Raw genomic sequence first — 24,440 nt, 5'->3', positions numbered from 1 at the left:
CCACGGAGGGGGGGGAGGAGAGAGAGAGAGAGAAAGCCTAGCCATAATGCCCTCATCCTAGGTAGGTATTTATACCTCTATATGAGGCCCACCTTGTAACCCAAGGTGAGGTGTAGGTATTAGTGTAGGGGTTAGGGGCCACTTTGACATTCAAAATGAGACGAAGAACAGAAAGGTGCTCCCTTGTGAAGATAACTATCTTATTATTTTTATTGAAGTTTTTATTGTATTTATTTCCGCTTTCTAAACTGTTTTTATACTATTTTATGATGTAAACCGTTAAGATAGAACCTTGTGTTCTGGGTAACGGTATATAAAAACTGCACAATTAAATAAATACATAAATACATAAATAAATGACCATTTATGCAATGTTCTCTCAGCCTAGCTTGATGTTACCCAGGTAGAGAGTCCATCAAGCTAGGTTGAGAGAACATTGCACAAATCTCATCTTTGGGTGAGTTTACTCACTCTGAAGGTCATCAAATCTTCACAAGAGAGCACTGTTCTGTTCGTACGTCTCAATTTGAATGTCAAAGTGGTCCCTAATACCTAAACTTCACCTCGAGTTACTAGGTGGGCGTCCTATAGAGCTATAAATACTTACCTAGGATGGGGGCATTATGGCTAGTCTCTCTCTTGCTCTCCCCTTCCCCCCCCCCCCCAGTGGTTGGATGTAGGAAATACAACAATTCTGGCACTTATCGCATAGTGCGAAAAAATTATCACAATTTGCAGTAACTTAGTGCTTCGCATGGGTATTAGCGCAAATTGCAATAAACTGCCTATTACCATAAAACACACCCCTTTTCCTATCGCATGCGATATTTAGTGCATTTTCATAAATCCAGGCCTTAGATTGTAAGCCCTCTGGGAATAGGGAAATACCTACAGTACCTGAATGTAATCCACTTTGAAGCACTGAAAAAAGTGCAAAAAGCAGAATATAAATAAAAATAAATATATTGATAATATTGCAACTTTAACAGGGCTCTTTGAGCATGCATGTGGTCTGCATAACATTAATGTAGTACAGATCCACACCAACTGCACGGGTAGTGAATAGGAAAAAACTGGCACAGATGATTTTGGTGCATATTTTCCTGCATAGGCCCCATTGTGATTAGCTGAAGTTGTTTGAGTCAGTAATTTAACCTAAAATAATAGCTCCACTATCATACCCAACAATCTGATTTTCCTCCAAAATGTGTCTTTTCCTAAAAAGTAAATAAATAAAATAAATATTATTTATATATATATATATATATATATATATATATATATATATATATAGATAGATAGATAGATAGATAGTGTTAGCCATAATTTTCATTGCCAAAATGTTCTTCAAAAATTTTAGCATTTGAGTAAAGTATCATTTTCTCTTAAAAATAGTAGGTCTATGTTTTCTTAGCTGAGCTAGAAGGCCCCTTATTCTGTTTGTTTCTTGGTTAAAAATTGTGCCTGTAGTGGCTTGATTTATGTGTACAGTTTAAACCCCCTCTGAATCATTGTCTTAAAAAGATCCGATCCAGAAAATCCTTCATCCAAGCAAGCCATTATGCAGTTTAATGGCTCTTTTGTGTACTGTTGGTAGCATTTAGAAATTCTTTTTAAAGATGGATGTCCAAATCTGGGGTTTGAAGGGTGACCAGGGAAGGAGCAAAACTTCTCTTGCTATGCTACACATCATGAGGAAAATAGCTTTGCATTAAAACTGTGGTCTTATTTGTAAGCACTGGGCATGATGAAATAGCTACAGACAAGGGAAAAGGGCAGATCCAGCTCATCCACATTTGGGGTCAGAAAGGACATTTTTTTTTTTAAATCACTTTTATATAACTGGCTACAGATACATAATCGGGTTGGCAGGGGGGTATTCGCCTTCCCCCTTGATTATTGGATGATCAAAAGAAGGTTGGATTAGATGGAACTCCTGGTTTTCTTTCTGTTTAACCAGCTATGAAACTGCTAGTGTAAGGGCCTGTCAGAAATGATCGGGAAAAAAAACCCAAGTATGCGTGTACTTTTACTCTCCTCCGCCTCCTGTCACTGGGAATGTTCCTTTCCTCAGTGGCTGAAAGCATGTGCACTGTTACACAGCCTGCGTACTTTCCCTAGTGGATAGATCCAGCATATGCACTTCTCCCAGCTGGTAAAAGTATTTGGAGCATGACTGATAGGTTATAGAGCGAGAGAGAGATTAGTGGCATCACCTGTGTGTGTGGCTGGTGGAGGGGGAAATATTTCAATATTTGAACTTGGTTGACTTGTGTGAGCCAACTTGAGAAGCTTCCTCAGCTGTTGATAATTCATCCGTTCTCTTGTAGGCCTTTGTAAATAAGAGAGGTTTTTATTATAAATGGTATAATATCCCCATACCTATACAAATGTGTTACTTACATACACAGATTAGAAAATCTTTTATGCTTAGAAAGGTTCCCTGACTTAGATAAATAGATTGTTCTTCTGTTTTTGTAGGCAAAAAAGTGTTTTATCCAGTGGTGTTCAGCCTTTATAACCCTGCTATTGTTTATGCCAATCAGGATGTGCCGCCACCTGTAGAACAGCAACTGGTAAGGAATAAAATTATAGACTCTTTTGCTATTCTGGAGCAGGCATCAACTTTGTAAAACTCTTTTTAAATCCATGCCCTTCAGTAGCCTGATTAAACTACTGCAGGTGGACCTTTTTGCAGTCAGAAGACCTTTGCTTGCATTTGCAGTTTTCCTATACCCATACCCTCTTGACTTTGAGAGGCCAGTATTAAAAAACAAAACAAAACATAAAAGTGGTTAATTTATCCAGCTAAAGTTAGCCAGGTAAGTTATCTTGCATATTCAATTGGATAAATGTTGAATAAAGTTATTTGGCTACCTTTAGCTGGACAACTTTTAACCTAACCTACAGTTGTTTGGCATATATCAAATTGTATTAAACATTAGTTATCCAGCTAAAGGTAGCCAGATAGGATTAACAGGCTATATTCAAAGATCATATAACCGGATAAGTGGTATAATCTGAGAGCAAGCAGGATGGCATTCCTCACACATGGGTAACATAATCCAATGGCACCTGGTACGGAAAACTTATGTCAAAGTTTCTAGAAATTTGACTGAGCCTCACTGAGCATGCTCTGGCATGAAATATACCACACATCCACACAGGGTCTCCTCAGTCTCTTCTTTTCCATAGAGCCTGGTATCTCACGGTGAAGCTTAGTCTCTCAAAAATGTTTCTCCTTCTGAAGTATTTTGACACTTATGCTGTTTTTTGCAAGTTTTTCAATCATTGGGATTGCACGGTCAATGTGGGGTTCCCCTCAATTCTCCTCTTTATTGTTTCAGTCAGATTTTTCAACGTTTCGGTATGTTTCCTTTTGCAGTCGATCCACTGGGGAGGGTGGCGATGTGCTCATTGCCCGCCGGACCATTGACTTCCACCACCATTGATTTCAACATTGCGTCCCTTTTCCTTCGTGATGACATGTCATCAGCAGGGTTCCAAGTGATGCCCTCAGTGCATGGGTCCTCATGATAGATGTGTACTCTTCCTGGGGGCATCGCATGACATTCGAAGTTGCATGTACTGCTCATAGATGACCCCCAAAAGGATGCCAGGTCCAATTAGAGAAGATGGATCAGCTCTTTGGGCTCCTGAAGACTAATCCATTGGCATCGGAGGCATCAAAATTGAGAGATCTCGGAGTCACACCAATGGCCATCAAGCCATTAACATTGACAGGGCCATCGGCTCCATAGGCATTGAGGGCTTTCAGGGATGCTGGAGAAGGGCCATTGCCCACCTCTTCCAGGTCGAATACATCAGGTTTGTCGTCTTCGGCCTTGGCATTGGGAAAGGACCGATCTGAACATCAAGGAAAACCAAAAAAACATCAGCATCGGTACCAGTCCATGCACAATGCTGGGCACAGAGATTCTGTAGCCTCAGTTGTGATACCCCCAAAGTGGACTCCGTGGTGAGGAGCGCCAGTCCTCCACAGTTCCCAGGGGTTTGCCACAGCCTCCACCAGTCCTGATGTCTCCTACTGATCCTCCTTTAAATTCCAAAGAGGATCTGGTCACACCTCCTGGATCCCTGTCCATCTTTGTGTTGGCAACCATTGAGGAGGAGCTAGAGAGGTGAGTGCAGCAGGCCACGGAGAAGGCACAGCAGGGTCTTGGCATCTGTGTACTGATGGAACCACACCCGGCACTGGCCCTCCTTGAGTCTCTGCTTGAATCTCTGCACATGCTCATCGAAATGCTACCGATACCTTCACCGGTGTCTGTGCCTAGGGTGGCACTGACGCCCATCGGGGCATTGAAGCCGCCACCAACTGGTCCAGTGGTCATTCCCGATTCCTCAGAAGAGGAAGCTCCCTCAGGGACAATCCCAGAGTCCGGGACCAACCAGCCAGCCAAATTTGTTCTCATACCACTGGCTAAGCACCTTGGGATCCATCCTTAGTTGATGACAGTGAGGATGATGATCCCTATGACCCCTGGGGGGAGACTCCTCAGATGTTTCAGATCCCAACAGCAAAAGGAAGCCTCCCCAGAAGACTTCTCCTTCACAGACTTTGTCAGGTGAATGGCGGAAGCCATCCCATTTATGTTACAGACAGAGTAGGATATGCGGGCCCAAGATACTGGATATTCTTCAGTCCATGGAGCCCCCTAAATAGATCGTGGCAGTCCCAGTGCATGAGATCAATATGAAGTTGCTGATGAGGATGTAGGAAAAACCCCTCTCTGTGTCTCCCATGATTAGGAAGGCAGATGCGATATATCTCATCCAGAAGGCTCCTGGATTTGGTAAGAGACAGATGCCACACCAATTGGTCATGGTCGAATTGGCTCGCAGGAAGGCCAAGCGCCTTCAGACCCATTCCTCGGTGCCACCAAGGAAGGATTAGAGGGCCATAAATAACCTTGGGAGGAAAGTGTATCAGGGACCTATGCTCATTGCCCGCAGAGTGGCCTACAGCTCTTTATGGGCCAGTAAATACGGGACATCCTAAAGCAGGTCAGGAGGTGGCCAAGCAGCTGCCTCGACAGCAACAAAGGTCTAGAGTGCAAAAAATACAGGATCTACGATGTTTTCAAGGTAGCATCGAGACGCTCTGCTGCAGGGATCGGCACCCATAGACTTGCCTGACTTTAGGCCTCAGATCTCTATCAGGAAGTGCAGGAATGACTCGCTGACGTGCCGTGCACAAGAGAGAATTTCTTCAAAGATAAGGTGAAGGACGCAGTGGGCGAAATTCGTAACCACCATATGATATTCCAACAGCTCTCTGCTGGTACTTGTACATGTCCTTCTCATCCAGGAAGCCGTCAAGAATTGTCCCCAGGAAGTCTTTCTTCCACCTGAGAAGACACTATTCTTCACCACTTTGGTCCTGTCAGCAGCAACACGCCCCTCGTAGCTGTCAAAGGCAACAGAGGGCCCCAAAGATCCTGCCAGCATCTCAGTCAATTCTAGGAACGAGGTTTTGACTGGATCAAAGAGAACATAGCCAAGACCATTGTACCTGGATCTTCTGGTCGGGGGCAGGCTGCAGTTCTTTGCGAACAAGTGGCCCAATATAACCTTGGACCAGTAGGTCCTCGCCATCATTTGCAGAGGGTACAAATTAAACTTCCAAAATAACCCACCAAATTGCTCTCCGAGTCCATTATGGGGACCGGTAGCACATCAGAAGGTACTTCTGTCGGAGCTCTCCTCCCTTTTAATGGCCAGAGCGGTCAAGCCCTTTCTACCAGGGCAGAGAGGGTGGGGATTTTACTCTTGATACTTCCTGATTCCATAGAAAATGGGGGAACTTCATCCTATCCTAGACTCTCTCTCTCTCACTCGTACATACCCTCACTCACTCACTAGCATCCTCTCTCTCACACACACACACACACATACCTCATTCACAAAGGTGCTCCCTCTCTCGCTCTCATTCTTTCATTCTTTCATTCACACATAGGCTCCTTCTCTTACTCAAACACACACACACTCACTCTCTCACACTCCCACTGGCTTCCTCTCTATAACACACATACACAGCTTTACACCTTCACTGCTAACAGACACTATGTGTCTCTCTCACTCACACACCCTCACTGCTCTTTCTTTCTCCCTCACACATATACACTTCCTCTCTCTTATACACAGCACATTAATTCTCAGTCCCATACAAATGCATAGTCTCTCTTGGTCTCTCATTCTAGACTTCTCTCCTCTGTTTTCTTTCGGCCAGAATGGCTCCCTCCACAGCTCTCTTGAGCCTCTTCTCTCCTTCTTCAGCCTCAGGCGGGAATAGGCTTTGCCCCTGGTTCTCTTGGGCCTTTTTCCCCTGCCTCTTCAGCTATGGTTGGGATGGCTCCATCCACAGCTCATGGCCCTTTCTTCTTTGATTCATTGGTCAAGAATGGGGTAGGCTGTGCTCACGACCTCACTGCCTGGGCCTTTCTCTCCTGCTTGTTGGCTGCAGCTGCACTGGCCTTTCTTCCCTGGGTCTTTGGCCACCAGGACAGGAGTTTGTGCTGGCAATTTTTAGTACCTCCTAAGAGTTGGTGCTTTAGGCGACCACCTAGATTGCCTAATGGACTCACTGGCCCTGGTCTCCTGTACGTGTATCCTCCAGTTTTTCTGGATGCAAAGACTTTCTTGAAGCTCAGGGCTATGATTCTCATAACCCCTCCCCCCACACACACACACACTGACCGAAGGGGGAGGGTTCTTATGACCAGAGGGGGGAATGGGGACGTCCCCAGATCTCATCACCAGGGATCAATGCAGGTTTTGACATCCCAACATTCAGGCCCTGTCGCTCTCAGCTTGGAAGTTGAGAGTTTGATTTTACCACCCCTCAGTTTCTTGGATGATGTGTCTCATGTCCTCAAGGCTTCTAGAAAGCCTTCCACCAGGAAGTCCTACGGACTGAAGTGGAAGAGGTTTTCCATGTGGTGTGAGCAAAAGAACATAAGAACATGCCATGCTGGGTCAGACCAAGGGTCCATCAAGCCCAGCATCCTGTTTCCAACAGTGGACAATCCAGGCCATAAGAACCTGGTATGTACCCAAAAACTAAGTCTATTCCATGTTACTGTTGCTAGACCTTTTCTTCTACTCAAAACAAAAAATGCTTGACTACCTTCTGCACCTTTCTGAAGCTGGTCTCAAGACCAACTCAGGGTTCATTTGAGTGTGATTGGCACATATCACTATGGTTTAAAGAGTTGAACATTTTATGTAGGGTCTGTTTCAGTTAAAGCTTCCCCTATAGCCTCCCACTGTGTCCTGGGACCTCAAAGTGGTTTTAGATCAGCTGATGAAAGCTGAACTGCTATGCTCCCGTGACCTGAAGAACCTGACCTGGATGATAGTGTTTTTGGTGGCAGTCACTTCAGTGCACAGAATCAACAAGCTCAGGCCTTAGTGACTTACCCACCTTACACTAAATTTTTTCATGATAGGTCTTGCTCAGGCATTCTGTTCCTGCCTAAAGTGGTGTCAGACATTCACCTTAACAAGTCCATTATTCTGCCATCATTTTTTCCCAGGCCGCATTCACACCAAGACGAACAAGCCCTGCACAATTTGGACTGCATGAGAGCCTTGGCCTTCTGATTGGAATAGACCGAAGCCCATAGACAGTCCACCTAGTATTTTGTTTCTTATGACCAGAATAGGCTGAGAATCACTGTTGCCAAGCAGATACTTTCTAATAGACTAGCAGACTGCATCTCCTTCTGTTATGCCTGCCGAATTGCATTTTGGGGTCGTGTCAAGGCTCACTCTGTTCAAGCCATGGCAGTGTCGATGGCTCACGTGTAAGCAATCCTCATGGAGGAGATCTACAGAGCTGTGACGTGGAGTTCCATCCACTCATTCATATCACATTACTGTTTGGATAGGAATGGCTGATGAAACAACAAGTTTGGTCAATCTGTCCTTTGGAACTTGTTTGAGGTTTAGAACCCAACTGTGTTCCCACCTAGGGCCCATTATTTCTGTTACAGGCTTCTCCCCTCTTGTTCCCACCAAAATGTTGTTGTTGCTGTTGTGCCCGTTGGCACCTGTTTTATTTGTCCCCTGTTCTGTTGGGAGGGCCACCTGTAGCTAAGGATTCACCTATGTGTGAGGAATGCCATCCTGCTTGTCCTCAAAGAAAGCAGACTTGCTTACCTGTAACATATGTTCTTTGAGGACAGCAGGATGTGAGTCCTCATGAGACCCGCCCACCTCCTAGTGGAGTTGGATCTCCACTTTATGGGTTTTGTTCTTTATTATTTTATTCTTAATAGTATGTTATAATTCTGAGCAGATCCTGTGTAAAGACATGGTATATTGCCCAGAGAAGCTCAGTCAAAGTTCTAGAAACTTTGACATTAGTTTTCGGTGCCAGGCTCCATCTAATCTCATTCAAAAAAAGACTCAAAACCTGGTTGTTCATCCAAGCATTCCCTGACTCGGTAGAACAGTAGAGCCTCCTTTCACCATTGAATCAGGGAGTCTTCTCACCAGAATTAAACAACACCACTGACATTGATGTTTAAATCAGCCTTTTTTCCAACAAATGTCATAGTATTCATGTGGCACGGTGTCCCTCCCTCAGAAACCGGGCCAGTTACCTTTAGTTAAGAGCCGGCTAGCCGGCGAAAGTTGTTTCTCCCCATTTATTTTTCACCCTGTTAACAGTGTTACTGGATCCAAGTTTTTAGGCTTCCTTGTTTAATGTAATGCCTTGTTTGCGCAAATTGCTATGGTTTAATGTAAACCGAATTGATTTGTAACTTGTTACAAGAATATCGATATATAAGAGTCCTAAATAAATAAATAAATAAATCTCCTGATGTCACCCATATCTAAGGATTGACGTTCTGCTGTCCTCAGAGAACATCTGTTACAGCTAGGCAACTCTGCTATATCATTAAAAAAAAAGTGGCCTAGTAGCCTCATTTCCCAATCCCCACCTAATATTTCAAAAACGGGGCCTGGTCCTGGGTCTGCTAGGTAGCTAGACCTCCTGGGGGTTAGCTAGGTAGCCAAAAAATCTTGTTTAGCTAACTCCCAATATTGGAGATAGCCGGATAAAGTTCCCAGCTAACTCATCTTCACCCTGCAATGCCCCCAGTGCCTGTCACTTGTTTGGCTAATTTTTAGCTAGATATTGAGTTATCAGCTAAAAGTTAGCTAGATTAGTGCCAGCAATAATAAAAAGTTGGCATTTAGCATATAGCTTGTGAATTATCTAGCTAAATGCCTTTGAATTTTGGTCTCAGAGTTTTCCTCTACTCAGTCCTCTATCACCAGAAGAACCTGTCACTACATTAACCATTTAATTTCCTGGGATTCATGGCTACTTCTTAAAACAGTGATTCTCAAACTCCGTTTTTTAGGCACCTTTATGAAGTCTGATTATGATGGGTAACTAAAATATGAAAATTAGTGTGATCTCAGAACAAATGTATGTAAATATATCTCATGAATATTCATTGTAGATATCCCATTAAAAAAAGGCTCTTTTGAAGGTTTCACAAAGCAAATTTGGGAGCCATTGCTCTTACGAGATCCCAGTATATCCTGCTGCTTTAACCTATACTGTTCACATAGCTGTTAGTGGTTTGATTAACTAGGATCATGTGAAGAAAGTCTATTTGAAGAAATTATTTTAATGTTCTCAAAATAGACTTTCGCCAGCATATAAGCCTAGTCTTCCAGACCTGTTGGGGAAACAATGTAGCAGTGCTTCTGAAAACCAGCTCTTAGAAACACCACTCCCCGCCCTCCCGATGTCTGATTTTCAGTATAACTTGAATATGCAAAACATCCTAATTATTAGAACAGATGTGTACAGACACGTTATTAATATTCATTGTGGGTATCCTGTGAATGCTTGAGGACAGGAGTTCAGAACCTCTGCAGTAAAGTAAAATTGACATCCATTGGAAAATAAGATTTGTCTTGAGGCACCTAAGTAATGCACATTTTAAATTGCCATTAGGTATGGACAAAAGTTGGATGGATTTGGATTTGCTTCTTTTACAAGCAAAATGTATTTTCTTCAATCTATGGAAACTTTCTCTATATTTTCTCCTTTATTTTACTCTTTGCTTAGTTCACTTCTTTCTCTCAGCCCTGTCTGTACCTCACCATCCTGGTTTCTTTTTCTTTCTCGTCCATTTTACTTTTCTCACCATCTTCTCCCTAGCCCTACTGTCTTCCTATCCCATCCCTTCACATCCTTGTCTTCTCCTCTCTATATCCCTCTTTCTTTCACTCTGACTTGGTTCGTCTTTCCCTTCCATGCTTAGTATAGTCTTAATTTTTTCCTCTCCCTCTGTGTCTTTGCTCCCATGCCCCATTCTGTCTTTTATTCCCCTCTTCTTCTTCTTCCCTGAGTCTTTGATCCAATGCTTACTCCTGTCCCAGTTGTGGGTCTGTACTGGGTTTCCAGCTGGGTTAACAGGATGGACACTGCTGTGATGGCATCAGACCTTCCACTGCTTATTTCATACACTGCTTATTTCATACACGCTTTTCCAGCAAAGAGAGGTACAAAGGACTCATGCAGCAGTACAGTCTGAGTATACAGTAGCTTGGTGGGGGTAGTTGTTTCCAGGGAGGGAAGCACACATTCTAAAGTTCACATAAGCAATAACTATTTTTATGGTATAGGTGTTAGCAAAAAAAAAAAAAAAAGCAAGAGAGAAAATATTTGACGTAGATATACATATACAGTTTACCCGCTGTCTCTTCTGTGGTAACAGCAGGAAGAGCAATGGCCTAGAAACTGGTAGAGTCATTATCTTTAAACAGCTGCATACTGAAAACCCATATTCTTTGGCCGATACCGATCCATGCCAGCAAGGGCGCTTCACTCTCAAGATGCAAATTTTTTGAGGGTACCATCTGTCTAGTCCTGTACATTGGTATGAACACGTACTAGAGCATTTCATAGGTGGCCCCAATACTTTGGAATGCTGTGTCCTGCGAATTACATAGCCCTTCTGATGTGATGTTTTTTTTTAGAAAACAACTGAAGGCTTTTCTTTCGAAGCATGTTTTTAATATTTAAGAAGTAAACTTGTGGTGTTCCTTTGTTTAATTTATTGCTGAAGATTGTGAATGTTTTTTGTTATCTGCAGTGAATATTGTATAGAGCCGCAGAATATAATTGATGCTAAATAAATGGAATGCCAGCAGTCCAACGCTTGTGCTCCAGCAGTGGAGTAGGCTTTGTACTAGGGGTACCAGATTTCCATAACTTCTACTTCCAGCAGTGGCTTGGGTTCTGTTCCAGGGAGCTAAATGTCTTTCGTGTGTGTTTCAACCATGGAGTAAGCTCTGATTCCCCAAGGCCCTGTACTTAAGTATGCATTTGATCGCACCATGTTCACCTCCCAACCGCACCTGATTGAACTAGAGCATTTGTTTGGTTCAGATTTAATTAATCTAAATTGGCTGGCTCAGAGAAGCTCAGATTTCTAGGGCAGCCTTCTACTCTTCCCTGCTTTAAAGCAGTTTTGTTTCTTTCATGGCCCCAGCTTGTGCTGGCACGGCTGCATAATGAGAGGTTCTAACTGGCCTCTAGTGCAAGGTGTAGAATTATCCCAAACAAAAATACAACTCAGAGGCAGCATTCAGAAAACACTATCGCTTGCTGAGTTGGAACAAGATGAACTAGAAGCCTCAGCACATTCCATTGTTAGTCTAAACCAGAAGGGATTACTTTGAGGCTCAACTTTAAAGAAAAGCTTTCAGACTATAAACACTGGACCCAAAACAGCTCTGCTGAGGCGTTCTGACTATAATATTGTAGTGGTAAAAAAGGATGCACCGCGGCTGCAGACAACTAAATATAGTTTTCTTTCAAAAAGGAAAAGGGAAATGTGACTCGCTGAGAGAGGCCTCAGTTTATGACTATAACTGGGACGTTATGATTCATGTGTTCCTTTTTGTCATTCAGATGCGTTAGTGATAAATGCGTCATTGCAAGTTAGCGACTGAAGTCTGCCCTGAGATCGTGCACTTTTCCGACATGCTTGCAAAAGCAGTGAGATGATGGAGCCCTAATTATTAATTTCTCCCTTGCAGGGGTTTTTGTGTGGCTTTTGTCTTTAGCTCTTATTCTGTGTGCTATTTCCTGCTTCAACAGAGCATCAAAGAGTCTTCCGTATATCAGTATAAACATTAAATCCTCACAACCTGTATGGAAGAAAGAGGTTGAATGTCAAGCTTCTGGTTTTAGATCTGACTTAAACTTATGTTTGTTTATTTACTTTTGGATTTAGCTCATGCCTTTTCATTGACAGCTCAAGGTGAGTTAACATTTGGGTACATTAGGTGTTACCCTGTTACCAGAAGGCTTACAGTCTAAGGGCCTGATTTACAAAAGTTCTTCTCCCCTTCTGTGTGTGTAGGTAAAAGGTAAAATCAGGCCCTAAGTTTGAACCCAAGGCAACAGAGAGTAAAGTGACTTGCCTACGATCACAAGGCTGATATGTCAGTAGGATTTGAACCCTGCCTTCCCTGGCCTGAATCCCTAAGCTACTCTAGGCTCTTGCCTGCCAAAATTACTGATGGCTTGCATTTTATCTACAGGTCAGGGATAAAAGAAGAAAAAGAAAGCAGTAGGTGCAAGAAAGTTAATAAAACAATCAGTATTCATAGGTTTTATATATATATATATATATACACACACACACATATTGCCTTGTAAAGGTCTTCACATTATTTTGTACATTTTGCTGTCTAAGAAATACAAATCAAAATGCATTATAGGAGTTTGTTTTGCTGATCTATACAACATTCTCTACATTTTCATCTTGAAAGAGCAATTATGGAAATATTCCAAAAATAATTAAGAATAAAAAACCAAAGAGTCTTGATTACATAAGTCTTCACACCCTTTGACTCATTACTTTGTGGAAACCCCTTTTGCAACAATAACGGCCATGAGTCATGGAGGATATGTGCTCACCAACATTTTGCACAGTGGGCTTGTGCTGTTTTTGTCTGTTCTATACAGAAGAGCTCAATCTCTTTCAAGTTGACTGGGGATCAATTGCAGTCTTCAGGTCTTGTCACAGATTTTTTAATGGCTTCAGGCCTTGGCTTTGACTGGGCCACGTTCTTCTGCTTAGCCTCCACTGTTGCTTTTGCTTTGTGCTAAGGATTATTGTCCTGCTGAAAGGCAAAACGTCTCTCCAATCCCAGGTCTGTGGCACACTAGAACAGGTTTTCCTTCAGGATCTGCCTGTTCTTTGCAACGTCCATCTTTCCCTCAATTTTCACAAGCCTCACTGTCCCTGCTAATGCAAAGCATCTCCATGATGTAATGCTGCCAGCACCAAGTCTTACTGAGGGGATGGTGTTAGCATGGTCAGTGAATCAATCGTTTATTTATTGTACACTGTTCCAGAGAAGAGATCAAAGCATGTTACAGGGTAACAACATAAGGTCTACACTAAAAGCAACTAACAATGTAACAGTAAACAGTGAAAAATGAAAACAGTACACTTCAAAAAGCATCAATTACGGTGGAATAAAGAGCAGATACACTCGTTCCGATGTAGAATTGTAATGTGCAGAGAAGGGAGAAAACTGTTGGCAAAGAATCTTACTAGCGACCCTGCTGAGAAAACCAATTGAGAGGTACTCCTATGAGATATACAGCAGTAGGTCTAGGTAAGTTGAGGAGCCATTTAGAGGGAGAGCTGTCAAGGGGCAGCAGAGCACAAGGGACTAAAACAGGGGCAGGGTGATGTTAAGATGGGGGAGTATCTTATAATAAGCTATAAGAAGTAAAAGAGCAATGGGCAAACTAAAAGAAAATATTGTAAGGGCGGCAAACCTTTTTGTTAAGGAAGTAAATAAAGGTACAGTGCCTTCTAAAAACTCATCACACCCTTGGACATTTTTCAAAGCTAACACAGCACATCACCTCTGCAGTAAAGCATGGCGGGGTGGCAGCAGTTTATTGTAGGGATGTTTTAGCAGCAGCAGGACAGGAAGGCTTGTAAAGACTGAGGGCAAGATGGATGACAACTTATGAAAAAAGAATCAAGAAAGCCAAGGAGAGAGCAAGGCAGATATTTGCTCTAGGAGTGATTGCATCTCTGTGTTACTATGTAAGGCATTTTTATAACGTAAGGATCTGTGGAATATGTTCTTCCAGATTCCTTTGCTCCATTTCATGATTAACAGAAGGGTTGAAAAAGACGATTTCACACTTCACCTTGCAGAGTGTGATTCTGTCACATTACAAGAGAAGGAACAGACAAATATGAGTCCTTGAGTCTTCCACTGTGTGATTAATGCCAAGATGCCTCTTATTGTCTAACTGGTGCACAACTTGGAACGCGTAAAGCTCTGCTCATTTTCATTCCTGGTAACTGTTCTAAACCTGCAGGTCCACAAGAAAGACTCGGGCTTTTGGCGAGACTTTGGGTTTGGGATGACCTGCCAGTTTCGGACAGATTTCTTGGCAATAGGTAAGTGGTACTGCATAAAGGTCCTTTTTTTATTACAGGCGAGAAGAGGAGAGCAGTACCCACCCTCTACAGGGAATGAGATATTTCACAAGCTCTCTCTTTGGCTCAGGTAGACTTTAAGTTGCATTATCCCATCAAGAAAGCTGAACTCTAAATATTGGTATAGTGACAGTTGGGCAAATCCTGATGACACTGGCGGGGAAATGCTGGCAGGGCAAGTGCATATACATCAATTTGTAAGCCAAACATAAAATTTGAGTACAGGCGATGCTTATTTTACGTATGTGCACCTATATTTAGGGTGCTGCTTTCTAATTTTATGGATAACTTCCTGTATAAAGATGGAGTAAAAGTCTGTCCTATGTATTTATATTTTAGCCAGGAAATTAAGAGAAGCAACTGGAGGCGAGCCATGTATGTCTGCAGGTTAAAAAGAGAATACAAAAATGGGAAAGCATGAAGTAAAAAGTTTGAAAGGAAAATCTAAAACATGTTCTGTTGCTTTTAGGAAGCAGCATTGCTTTTGTCTACCAATATCCACGCCAATAAGAAGAAAGACATTTGTGAAAATGTGAGGTCTGAGTTAGATTAAGTTAAGAAATGCAGGAAAATACAGATTTAAAGTCATTCAAGATAAAGTAATATGAGAGCAGAAGTCCTCCTATTTATCATAACTTTGTTTTGTGTAGTGGTTGTATATAGTTAGTCTTTTCTTCTATCCTTGATGTTTGTTTTCCTTTGAATAGGTGACCTTTCCCATGATTGTGTCCCATTTAGTAAAGAAGCCTTTACTCTGTATACATTGAGGCTGATTTTTTGTATTGTTTATTTTAGATCAGTACAAGGGTAGGCAGATCTGGTTTTCGGGATCCTGTAAATAGGCTTGGCTTTTAGGGAAACCAAAACTATAAAAAAAATTAGCTGGGTTCTTAGACCAAATATGCGCAGGGCCGGTGCAAGAGTATTAGGCGCCCTAGGCAAACCTTCCTCCTTGTACCCCTGTGAGATCTCCATCATGAGTGTATTGAATAAAGGAGTGGGGGGGGGGGGACACACAGTTCCCCAGGTTGGTCCTCAAAGTCCCAGACCTCTCTCACTCTTAAATATATCTCACAAGGACTCTTGGGGACACCGGGGTTCATCTGATGGCGGGGGTCGTGGGGGGATGTCTTGGAGAGGATTTACCTCCTTGGCCCTGGTGCTAAGGTGAGTAATTCAGTCTCGTCTTATCTTACATTCTAGCTGGCTCACATTTTTCAGTATACTCGCAGTAGAGGACGTCTTCTGGTAGAAAAGGCACACTGGAATAAAGTGCAGAGTCCAAGGGTGGTGTTCAAATGAAAAAACTTTATTGTAACTTAAAAAGGATGCTGCAGAATAAGGCAGCAAGAATCACAAGTAAGATGGAAATCATGACATCTACTCTTTCTCTATCTCTTGGAACTTAACCAGTGTCCACTTCAAAAAATGCCTTCCCCTTGGATGGTATAGGATAGTCTCTTACAAGTTCCAGCATTAAACAAGACAAAGAAGACTCAAGCCCCCAAAATAGATAACTCATCCAGCGGGAGTACCCCTCTCTCAGCAATTGGTCCAAAAACTCATCACTTCTTCAATTCTCTCCAAAATCTTCCAATCCTTTTCACACTCCTACAAATCCTCCAGACATAGCCCAGCTCTCACCTCTTGCTGTTTACTGGGCACAGAGGTGAAAGGCAGGAACTCAGCCCTTCAAGATTAGGGATTTTCCCTTTTTTCAGGAACTGGTCAAAAGTCAAAACAGCAAAACTCCAAAAACGGACTCCTCGTGAGATCCAATGATAATTTCAGGCTCCTCCAAAGACACTCTCCACGCTTCTTCCTTTGAGATCAAGGACCGATCTCAGCTCCTCAAAAACGCCTCCACTGCTTGATCAGTCTGCCAGGGATGCAGAAAGACTGAGCAATTTATACCACGAAAAGGTGGGGTAAAAACGGGGAGGACCCCAAAAATGCAAAAACCCTTAACATCGCTAAAAGAAAACAAATACATAAATAAAAGGGAAAAATAATAGTGGTGGGAAAAGCCTGGCCACACCCCTGAATAAATAAAACACACTCAATTAAAAACTACATGAAAAAGCATTCGGTTGTCTGAAGTAAAAATATCACATTGTGCATATTATATTTACATTTACTTTTGTGATGTCAACCATAAAACCCTTTAATAAAGACACTCAGAACCTTTACAGCAAACCTGCCATACCTAAACAGCACTAACTGCCAGGACTCAAGCAGCAACAAGCCTATCTATGAAATGGCAGCACTGCAAATATTCCAGTAGATTCTAAAACACCAATATACTTTTTATTGAGTAAACAGAACAAGCTGGGCTGCTACAGATCTCTATGCAGAAGCCACAAACTAGCAGAATCCCTCACCTCAGTCACATACAGAACATAGACAGATACTCACTAAATGCGGAATAAGTGGCCACAAATTAGAAATAGAAACATGAAGACAAAAACTGAAATGGAAACAGCAAGAAGTCAGACTCTACAAGTAGGGCAGCAAAGCAGAACTAAATCATTACTAATACTCACCACGACTGCCCCCTGTCAAAGGCGGCTCTGGTAAAGCACTCTTTCCTATGCACTGATCTAGCAGAGTGGAGGGATCAATACAATGCTGGTCCTCCTGCCGTCGCCCCATAATTATTGTATTCTTGGCAACCGCCTAATTTGTCTAGTGCTCGTACCAACTCTGGACATGTGCAAATATATCTGACAACTATTCATTGTAAATACCCAGAAGAACTAGATCTGTTTGCATTTTTGAGGACCCAAGTTGCCTATTGTGAGCTAGTGTCTGATCCTCTCTGTGTTTTCCTGCTCAGGAAAGATTCAGTGATCAGATAACATACACTGTCAGGTCACATTAAATGCAACTCAGTATTTCGCTAGTCAAATAAACCTGGGAGACAATGAAAACAATGGTTAAGTTGATATTTCCAAGAAATACCCTTGGGACCAGATAAATATGTTTTTTATGAATACAACAGACTGCTCTTAATTCTGCAGAGCATAATATTGCTTGACAAGCTAGTGCTGTGAGCATAAGTGCCTCCATTGTGCCGAATTTCTGAGCCACATAAATGACTCACTGTCTAGATCATTTTGTTCCTCGCTGTATCTTTTATGACAGGATGGCAGATATGACGCGATTCTAATCTGTTTTTTTTTTACCATGAAACATTAAAACTATGTTTCCAAGGGTTCACTTATTTTCACTTTAAGAAGTATTTTTGCTGCCCTCTTGAGGTTGCAAACTAGAGCTCCACACAGTTATTTATATCCAGCTTACCAAGGCTTCAGAAATGACTTTATTGCATTGGTTTGGATGGTTATAAAGACATTTATTTATCTACAGATGTTTTAGATGTGTGACAAAAAAGCAAAATCATAAAGAGAGGCCTAATTAGGTCTGAAAAGCTCCCATTCAACATCTTAGAACAGTTCTTCTGTTCCACTATAAAGTATCACAGCTAACAAAGTCCATAACATCGTTAATTGAATTAATTGTTTTAATAAACACATTCTTCAGAAATCCATTCACTGAAGGTGAGATAAGATGCATCCTCTTCAGTTCTTCAGCCAATTTTCACATTTTTTTTATATGTATTTACATGATTTGAATCCTGAAATACTGAGCAGGTTGGAGAAGATTTTGGGAGTGGAACAGGCAGCAAGAGGGATAACTTAAGGAAGGAGGAAGATCTGTCTTGCCACTACAATGCAAAATGTAAAAAAAAAGAAATGAGCACTTAATCTAACTGACATTGTCTCTGTAAATCTCAAGTTCCTTTTTTATATCAGATTTTGTAATGATTGTGATACCTGTCATTAGACCAATGCAAGAATTATCAAAAGATGTATTTCTTTAAAAATCTTTCTAAACTGCTTTCCCGAACTTGAAAGATCACCCAAGGTGGTGTATAAGTATTAAAAACAGATATAAACAACAAATATACAAAGCAAAAACTGAAAAAAAAATACAGAAAAGCACAAGTTTGACCCCCAGCACAGTCATCAGCTACCCACCAAAACATTACTCCATGCCTACGTAATAATGAAGGGGCACCCATACACAGGAGCCTGAGACTGCCATCCTTCTCAGTGCTACCTCTTCTCAGCAAGAGAAAAAAGCCATGCTTTGACTTTCTTGCATAATGGCAGATAATTCAGTTCCTGCCTAATCTCAAGAGGAAGTTGATTGCACAAAGTAGGGACTACTATAGAACGGGTCCTTTTCCTAATATGTGCATGAATTTAAAGCAAGGACTCTTGAATCAACTATAGTCAACATGATGGTGCGTTACAATTCAATTTATTGAATAAAGAGGATTATTATGCCTCATCACCTGAAATGTCAGGGCCAAGATCTTAAACTAAGCTTGAGCAGTAATTGGCAGACAATGAAGAGAATTAAGCTTTCCTACCAAGGAGGTTCAAGCTAAGATAGGACACGCTAAAATAGCCCTTGCCACTAAATTCTGGACTACCTGATGCCTCTGGGTGAGCCACGTGAGAGAGTCCCACCCATAGGCTATTACAATAGTCTAGATGAGAAACTACCAACAAATGGATAACCAGCTTAAAAGAATTTATGTCCAAAAAGGGACACAGTTGGCTAACTGTACCTTCAGAAAAGTAGTCCGAACCACTCTAGCAACATGTGTCTCTAAACTAAACAAAGTCCAAGTAAACCCCCTGACTCTTCACCATTCAGTAGACATGATGCCATTTGACTCAATGGAACTACATCCAGCCCAGCATGCTGAATGTTAGAATCTCCTTTAGTTCACTTAGAGAATAGCCACTGACATTAGCAATGGTAACATGGAATAGACTTAGTTTTTGGGTGCTTGCCAGGTTCTTATGGCCTGGATTGGCCACTGTTGGAAACAGGATGCTGGGCTTGATGGACCCTTGGTCTGACCCAGTATGGCATTTTCTTATGTTCTTATGTTCTTAACCTACTCTGCACTAGCCAGTCTGCAATGATAGATAAATTACCAGTAAGCTGAGATAATTCTTGTGTCATTTTTCTGCAAAGGCAGGAAAAGCGGGATATCATTGGCATACACATAGCCTTGCAGCCCTAAGAAATGGAACAACATCCCCAAAGGCTTCACAAAAGAGATTACAAAGCAATGGGGATAAAGGTGACCCCTGGTAGACACCACAGCTATTAGAAAGAATAGGTGAACACGACCTCTTAACATATACAGAAGATAATGCTGTACATGGGCTTTGGAGACTACAGATACTCCCATCTTCAGATGTCCTCTGTATTAGTATTTTCATGTGAGGCCCAACAAGGTGACATCAGCATGAAGGTGGGCTCTTCCTCTCCTCAGAGCATTGTCCTGTAGGCATGCTTTGGCACTTTCCTCTTGGGACACAAAAAAATACTTAAAATGTGTGTCTGTTTTTACAGTACTATATATTACTGCGTTCTAGGTAATGGTCAATTGGATGGTGGGGGGGAAGGTAGTGGGCCCTGGAGCTTTGAATTCCTTTGCAATTTTGATGGGACCCGGGAGGGGCAGGACCAGGACCGGAACTGGCCTCAGGGCTTACATTTTAAAATATGATGGAGAGTGTATTTGGTGGGGGTGGGGAAGGGTTCTGCAGGATCAGCCCAACGGGGCTGAGAATTTGGACCACAGGTGGGGAGACCTGTTAGGGGCAGTAGGACCGCAAGTGTGTTTTGTTTTGTTTTTTTAATACTCTCTATATAATCAGTTAAGTCTAACGTTATCCAGGAACATGTTGCTGGATGACTTTAGGCTCGCTCTCTGGCCCATCTAGAGTGTTATGCCCCTCACGTCTGATCTGATGTGACTCCGGCATAGCCTCCGGCAGCATGTTGTTCCAAGGTCCTGGGATACAACTTCCTCCAACTCTGGACTGCCTTTACCAGAACTTCCTGTGACACTGGCTAATGATGGAACATCCTCCAGGAGCATATAAGGAAGTCTCTTGCAATCAGCCAGTGCCCCAGCAACAGGTCGCCTAATGTCCTTGTGGTCCAGTGTATGGCTATTCTTGTCTTGTTCCTACTTTGTACTTTGTTCTATGTTCCTTGTCATGATTCCTTGCGCCTCTGTACTCAGTCTTTTGTCCAGTTCCTTACCTGTTTGCTCTTGTTCTGGTTCCTGCTTGTTCCTTTCCTTGCTTGTCCTCTTGGTTCTGTCTGTCTTGGTCTGTTCTGTTTGTCTCAGACTGACTTCCTAGATCCTGACCCTGGCCTGGCCTTCATCCATCTGCTGCCTGCCCTGACTTCTGACTTGTTACCTGTTCTGCTGCCTGCCCTAACCTCTGGCTTGTTACCTGTTCTGCTGCCTGCCTCGACCCACACTTACCTAGACTCTTCACTGGACCCACCTAAGCCCTGGCTCAACCTCCAGGGAACTGGGCTAGTATAGGCAAAGCTCCAGTCGGTCCCAACCGCAGGGTTTCTCCGCCAGCTGACGGGGTGGACCTAGTGGGCTTGCTTACTAGGCAGCATCAACCACCCCTTGGCATCAGGGGTCCACTTCTCCAATAGGCGTTACATAGAGTTAGGCCAAAAACTTTCAAGCTAACTCTTAATATTGGAGTTAGCCAGATAAGTTATTTGCCCCTCCCTGTAACACCCCCCAACACTCCTCCCTTCTACTTCGGCTAAATCTTAGCTGAATAAAGACTTAGCTGGCTGATTTTTAGCTGGATAACAAAAAGGGAATTTTCAAAACCAGCCATTTAGACAGATGTCTCACAAGATATTCATCTAAATGGCTTTGAATATTGACCTCTTTAATCTTAGAAAGCTACTTTTTCTATAGGCTGAGAAAGAGACATTTATTCAGTTTTAAGGAGAAGATCTTGAATTATTAATTTCCTGTTTGGCTTCAATAATGCCTGTGCTAGGAGTCCTCGCCATTCCTCTGGATACATTTTAATTGATATTCTTGGACAGATGGACTCTCTTTTTTCAGGACTGCTAATGCGATGTCCAGGGGCTCATTACATTTTAGTTCTGGAAGTTAAAAAATGCTATTTATCCAAATGTATAATAATGCTCTTGTTTTTGGTAATCAAAATTATTAGACCAAAAGAAAAAAGAAAAAACACATTTTGGAATCAAAAGCTTTCATGCTGATTTTGTAGGGGGTTCTTTTTTCACAGAACTACTTCAACAAAAAGTGAAGCCAGTCACCTGTTCGATTAATTAAATATTTTTAAAAAATTGCATCATATCTCATATATAACATCAAGGCTAAACAAATACAGGTATGCTCATAAGTTTACATACTTCTGGCAGAATTTATAATATGTGTAGTATCATTTTAAGAAAACATGAGTGATCAGACAAAACATGTCTGTTTTTAATGTGTTTCAAATTAAACTATTGTGCATCACAGAATAGCATAATAAAACAATAATAAAATAGTCCTGTTCAAAAGTTTGCATACCCTTAGTTCTTAATATCGTGTATTGCCCTCTTGCATCAATGACAGCTTGCAGTTGTTATTTTCTCATGTGGTAAAGCTGCCCATTCCTCTTGGCAAAAAGGCTCCAGATCCTGTAAATGTTTTAGTTGTCCTGCATGAACTGCATGTTAGAATTCTCCCCAAAATGGCTCAATGATGTTAAGGTCAGGAAACTGTGATGGCCACTCCAGAACCTTCACTTTCTTCTGCTGCAGCCACTGAAGGGTCAACTTGGCTTTATGTTTCAGATCATTGTCATGTTGGAAAGTCCAAGTGTGCCCCAGGCACAGTTTCCTGGCAGAGAAATTAAAATTTTCCTCTAGTATTTTCTGATAAGATGCTGCATTCATCCTCACCCCCCCACCCCCAAACAGCAGAGATCCACCTCCATGCTTCATAGTAGGGATGGTGTGCTTCTCTTCATAGACCTTGTTGATTCTCTCCAATCATAGCATTTATAGTTGTGACCATAAAGTTCATTTTTGGTCTCATCACTCCAAATTATTTTGTTTCAGACGTTTTGAGGCTTCTCTAAGTGCTGTTTGGAGTATTGTAAGCAGGCTGTTTTGTGGCATTGATACAGCAATGGCTTTTTTTTTCTGGCAGCTCTACCATGCAACCCATTTTGTTCAAGTATCTCCTTATTGTACATGCTGAAATGCCCACATCTTTCAGAGAAGCCTGTATTTCAGTAGAAATTGCTTGTGGGTTTTTCGTTGTATCCTGACAAATTTTCCTGGCAGTTGTGTCAAATCTTTCTTGGCCTACCTGACCGTGGCTTGATATTAACAGAACCCATAATTTTCCACTTCTTGATCAGAGTTTGAACAGTACTGATTAGCATTTTCAAATCTTTGATATCTTTTTATATCCTTTTCCTGATTTATAAAGTTGAACTACTTTTGCTCACACATCTATTGACAGTTCTTTTGCTTTCCCCATGCCTCACTAACTACCAAAGTCAGTGCAGGATACAATGGTTTCTCAAGAGCTAAGAAACTCATTAAGGGGTAGATTTTAAAAGGCCTACGCACACCGGGCCTATTTTAGAAAGGCCCGGCCACGCACGTAGGTCCCGGGGCCAAAGAAAAGGGGCAGGGCGGTCCGGGGCAGGGCTCGAGGCCCCAGGCACAGCAGCCATATGCCTCTGTGCCGGAGGATCGCATGCCGGCAGGCTGCCGGCGCATGCAACCTGCGCCTGCTTCAAGCAGGTGCAAGAAGTAAGTTAAAACTTTTTTGGGGGGCTAGATTACGGCTGGGGATGGGAAGATTAGGGGAAGGGGTAGGAAGGTTAGATTAGGGGGTAGGGAAGTTCCCTCCCCGGCCAATCCTAAATTGGAGCGGCCTCGGAGGGAACAGGGGAAGGCCACAGGCATCGGCGTGCGCAAGTTGCATAATTGTGCACCCCCATGCTTACATCAACCCCCAATTTTATAACATGCACACACCGGCGCGCGCATGTTATAAAATCGAGCATCTATGTGTGCGCGCTGGGTAGCGGGTGCATATGGATGCCCGCGCACAACTTTATAAAATCTACCCCTACTTGTACAGCATATCCTTGTACAGCATATTTACTTGTACAGCATATCCTTGGTTTCCCTTATCCCTCTACCCCTCCTTCCCAGCTCTCCCAATATATTCCTTTTACACCCCTTACCCCCTCCCCCTCTCCCCCCCCCCTCTCTAGTTACTTTACTCAATTTCTATGTAAAGCCCTGTTGGCTATTTTTGTTCTATGGAAACCGATGTGATGTCTTCCAAACGAATGTCGGTATATAAGTTAAATAAATAAATAAATAAATAAATAAATAACTGTTTATACACAGACACTAACAAGTACATTTTCAGAACCCGGTGCGTGGAAATCCCAGGAGATACGCGCATATTTTCAAAATAGTCCGGCCATGCGCATATCTCCAGGTACGCTCGGAAGTGCTGGGCATTAAAAAAAAAGGGGCAGGGGCCGACCAGGACAGCGCCATTTTGCACTGTCCCAGTGAAGCGTGTGCCAGCCACCGGCTGGCACGAGCAACTTACTTAAGCTGTTGTGCAGAAGTAAGTAACAAAACAAAAAAAAATCAGATTAGTTAGATGGGGATTAGAGGTCAGGGCAGAGAGGGAAAAAGGGAGGAAGGATAGGTAGGGGGATAAGGAAGTTCCCTTCCAATCTGCTCCTTTATCGGCGCAGACTGGAAGGGAGCTGGGCAAAGGCCTAATCGCGTCGCCACACGTTTCTGATAAAATACCCCCCCTTGCGCGCGCGAGTCAGAACCCGTGAACATATGTGCGCACTGATATAAAATCGGGCTCGCTTGTGCATGCAGGTATCGGATTTTATACCATGCGCGCGGTGACACATGCATGTTGTAAAGTTGGCGCATTTATGTGTGTGTGCTGGGAACCGCGCACGCATGGATGCCCGCGCG

The 24,440-nt window shown here is 42.5% G+C and overlaps 1 protein-coding gene across 6 annotated transcripts in view; it reads left to right on the top strand.

The window, feature by feature from the left end:
* CSGALNACT2 (chondroitin sulfate N-acetylgalactosaminyltransferase 2) overlaps positions 1 to 24,440 on the top strand; it is a 93,504-nt gene that overhangs the window by 67,325 nt on the left and 1,739 nt on the right. For 4 of the 6 annotated variants that reach the window (XM_029609473.1, XM_029609471.1, XM_029609472.1 and 1 more), the window contains 2 exons: positions 2,482 to 2,576; positions 14,414 to 14,495. In XM_029609473.1, coding sequence (XP_029465333.1) covers positions 2,482 to 2,576; positions 14,414 to 14,495 — 177 coding nt within the window. Of the gene's footprint in view, positions 1 to 2,481; positions 2,577 to 14,413; positions 14,496 to 24,440 lie in introns of those variants that run through there. The other 2 variants (XR_003857819.1, XM_029609475.1) reach the window with 2 other exon arrangements.

The sequence above is a fragment of the Rhinatrema bivittatum genome, chromosome 7 (assembly GCF_901001135.1).
Source record: "Rhinatrema bivittatum chromosome 7, aRhiBiv1.1, whole genome shotgun sequence".
Classification (NCBI taxonomy): domain Eukaryota; kingdom Metazoa; phylum Chordata; class Amphibia; order Gymnophiona; family Rhinatrematidae; genus Rhinatrema; species Rhinatrema bivittatum.
The sequence above is the reverse complement of the archived record's forward strand: the minus strand, read 5'-3'. Positions and strand labels throughout refer to the sequence as shown.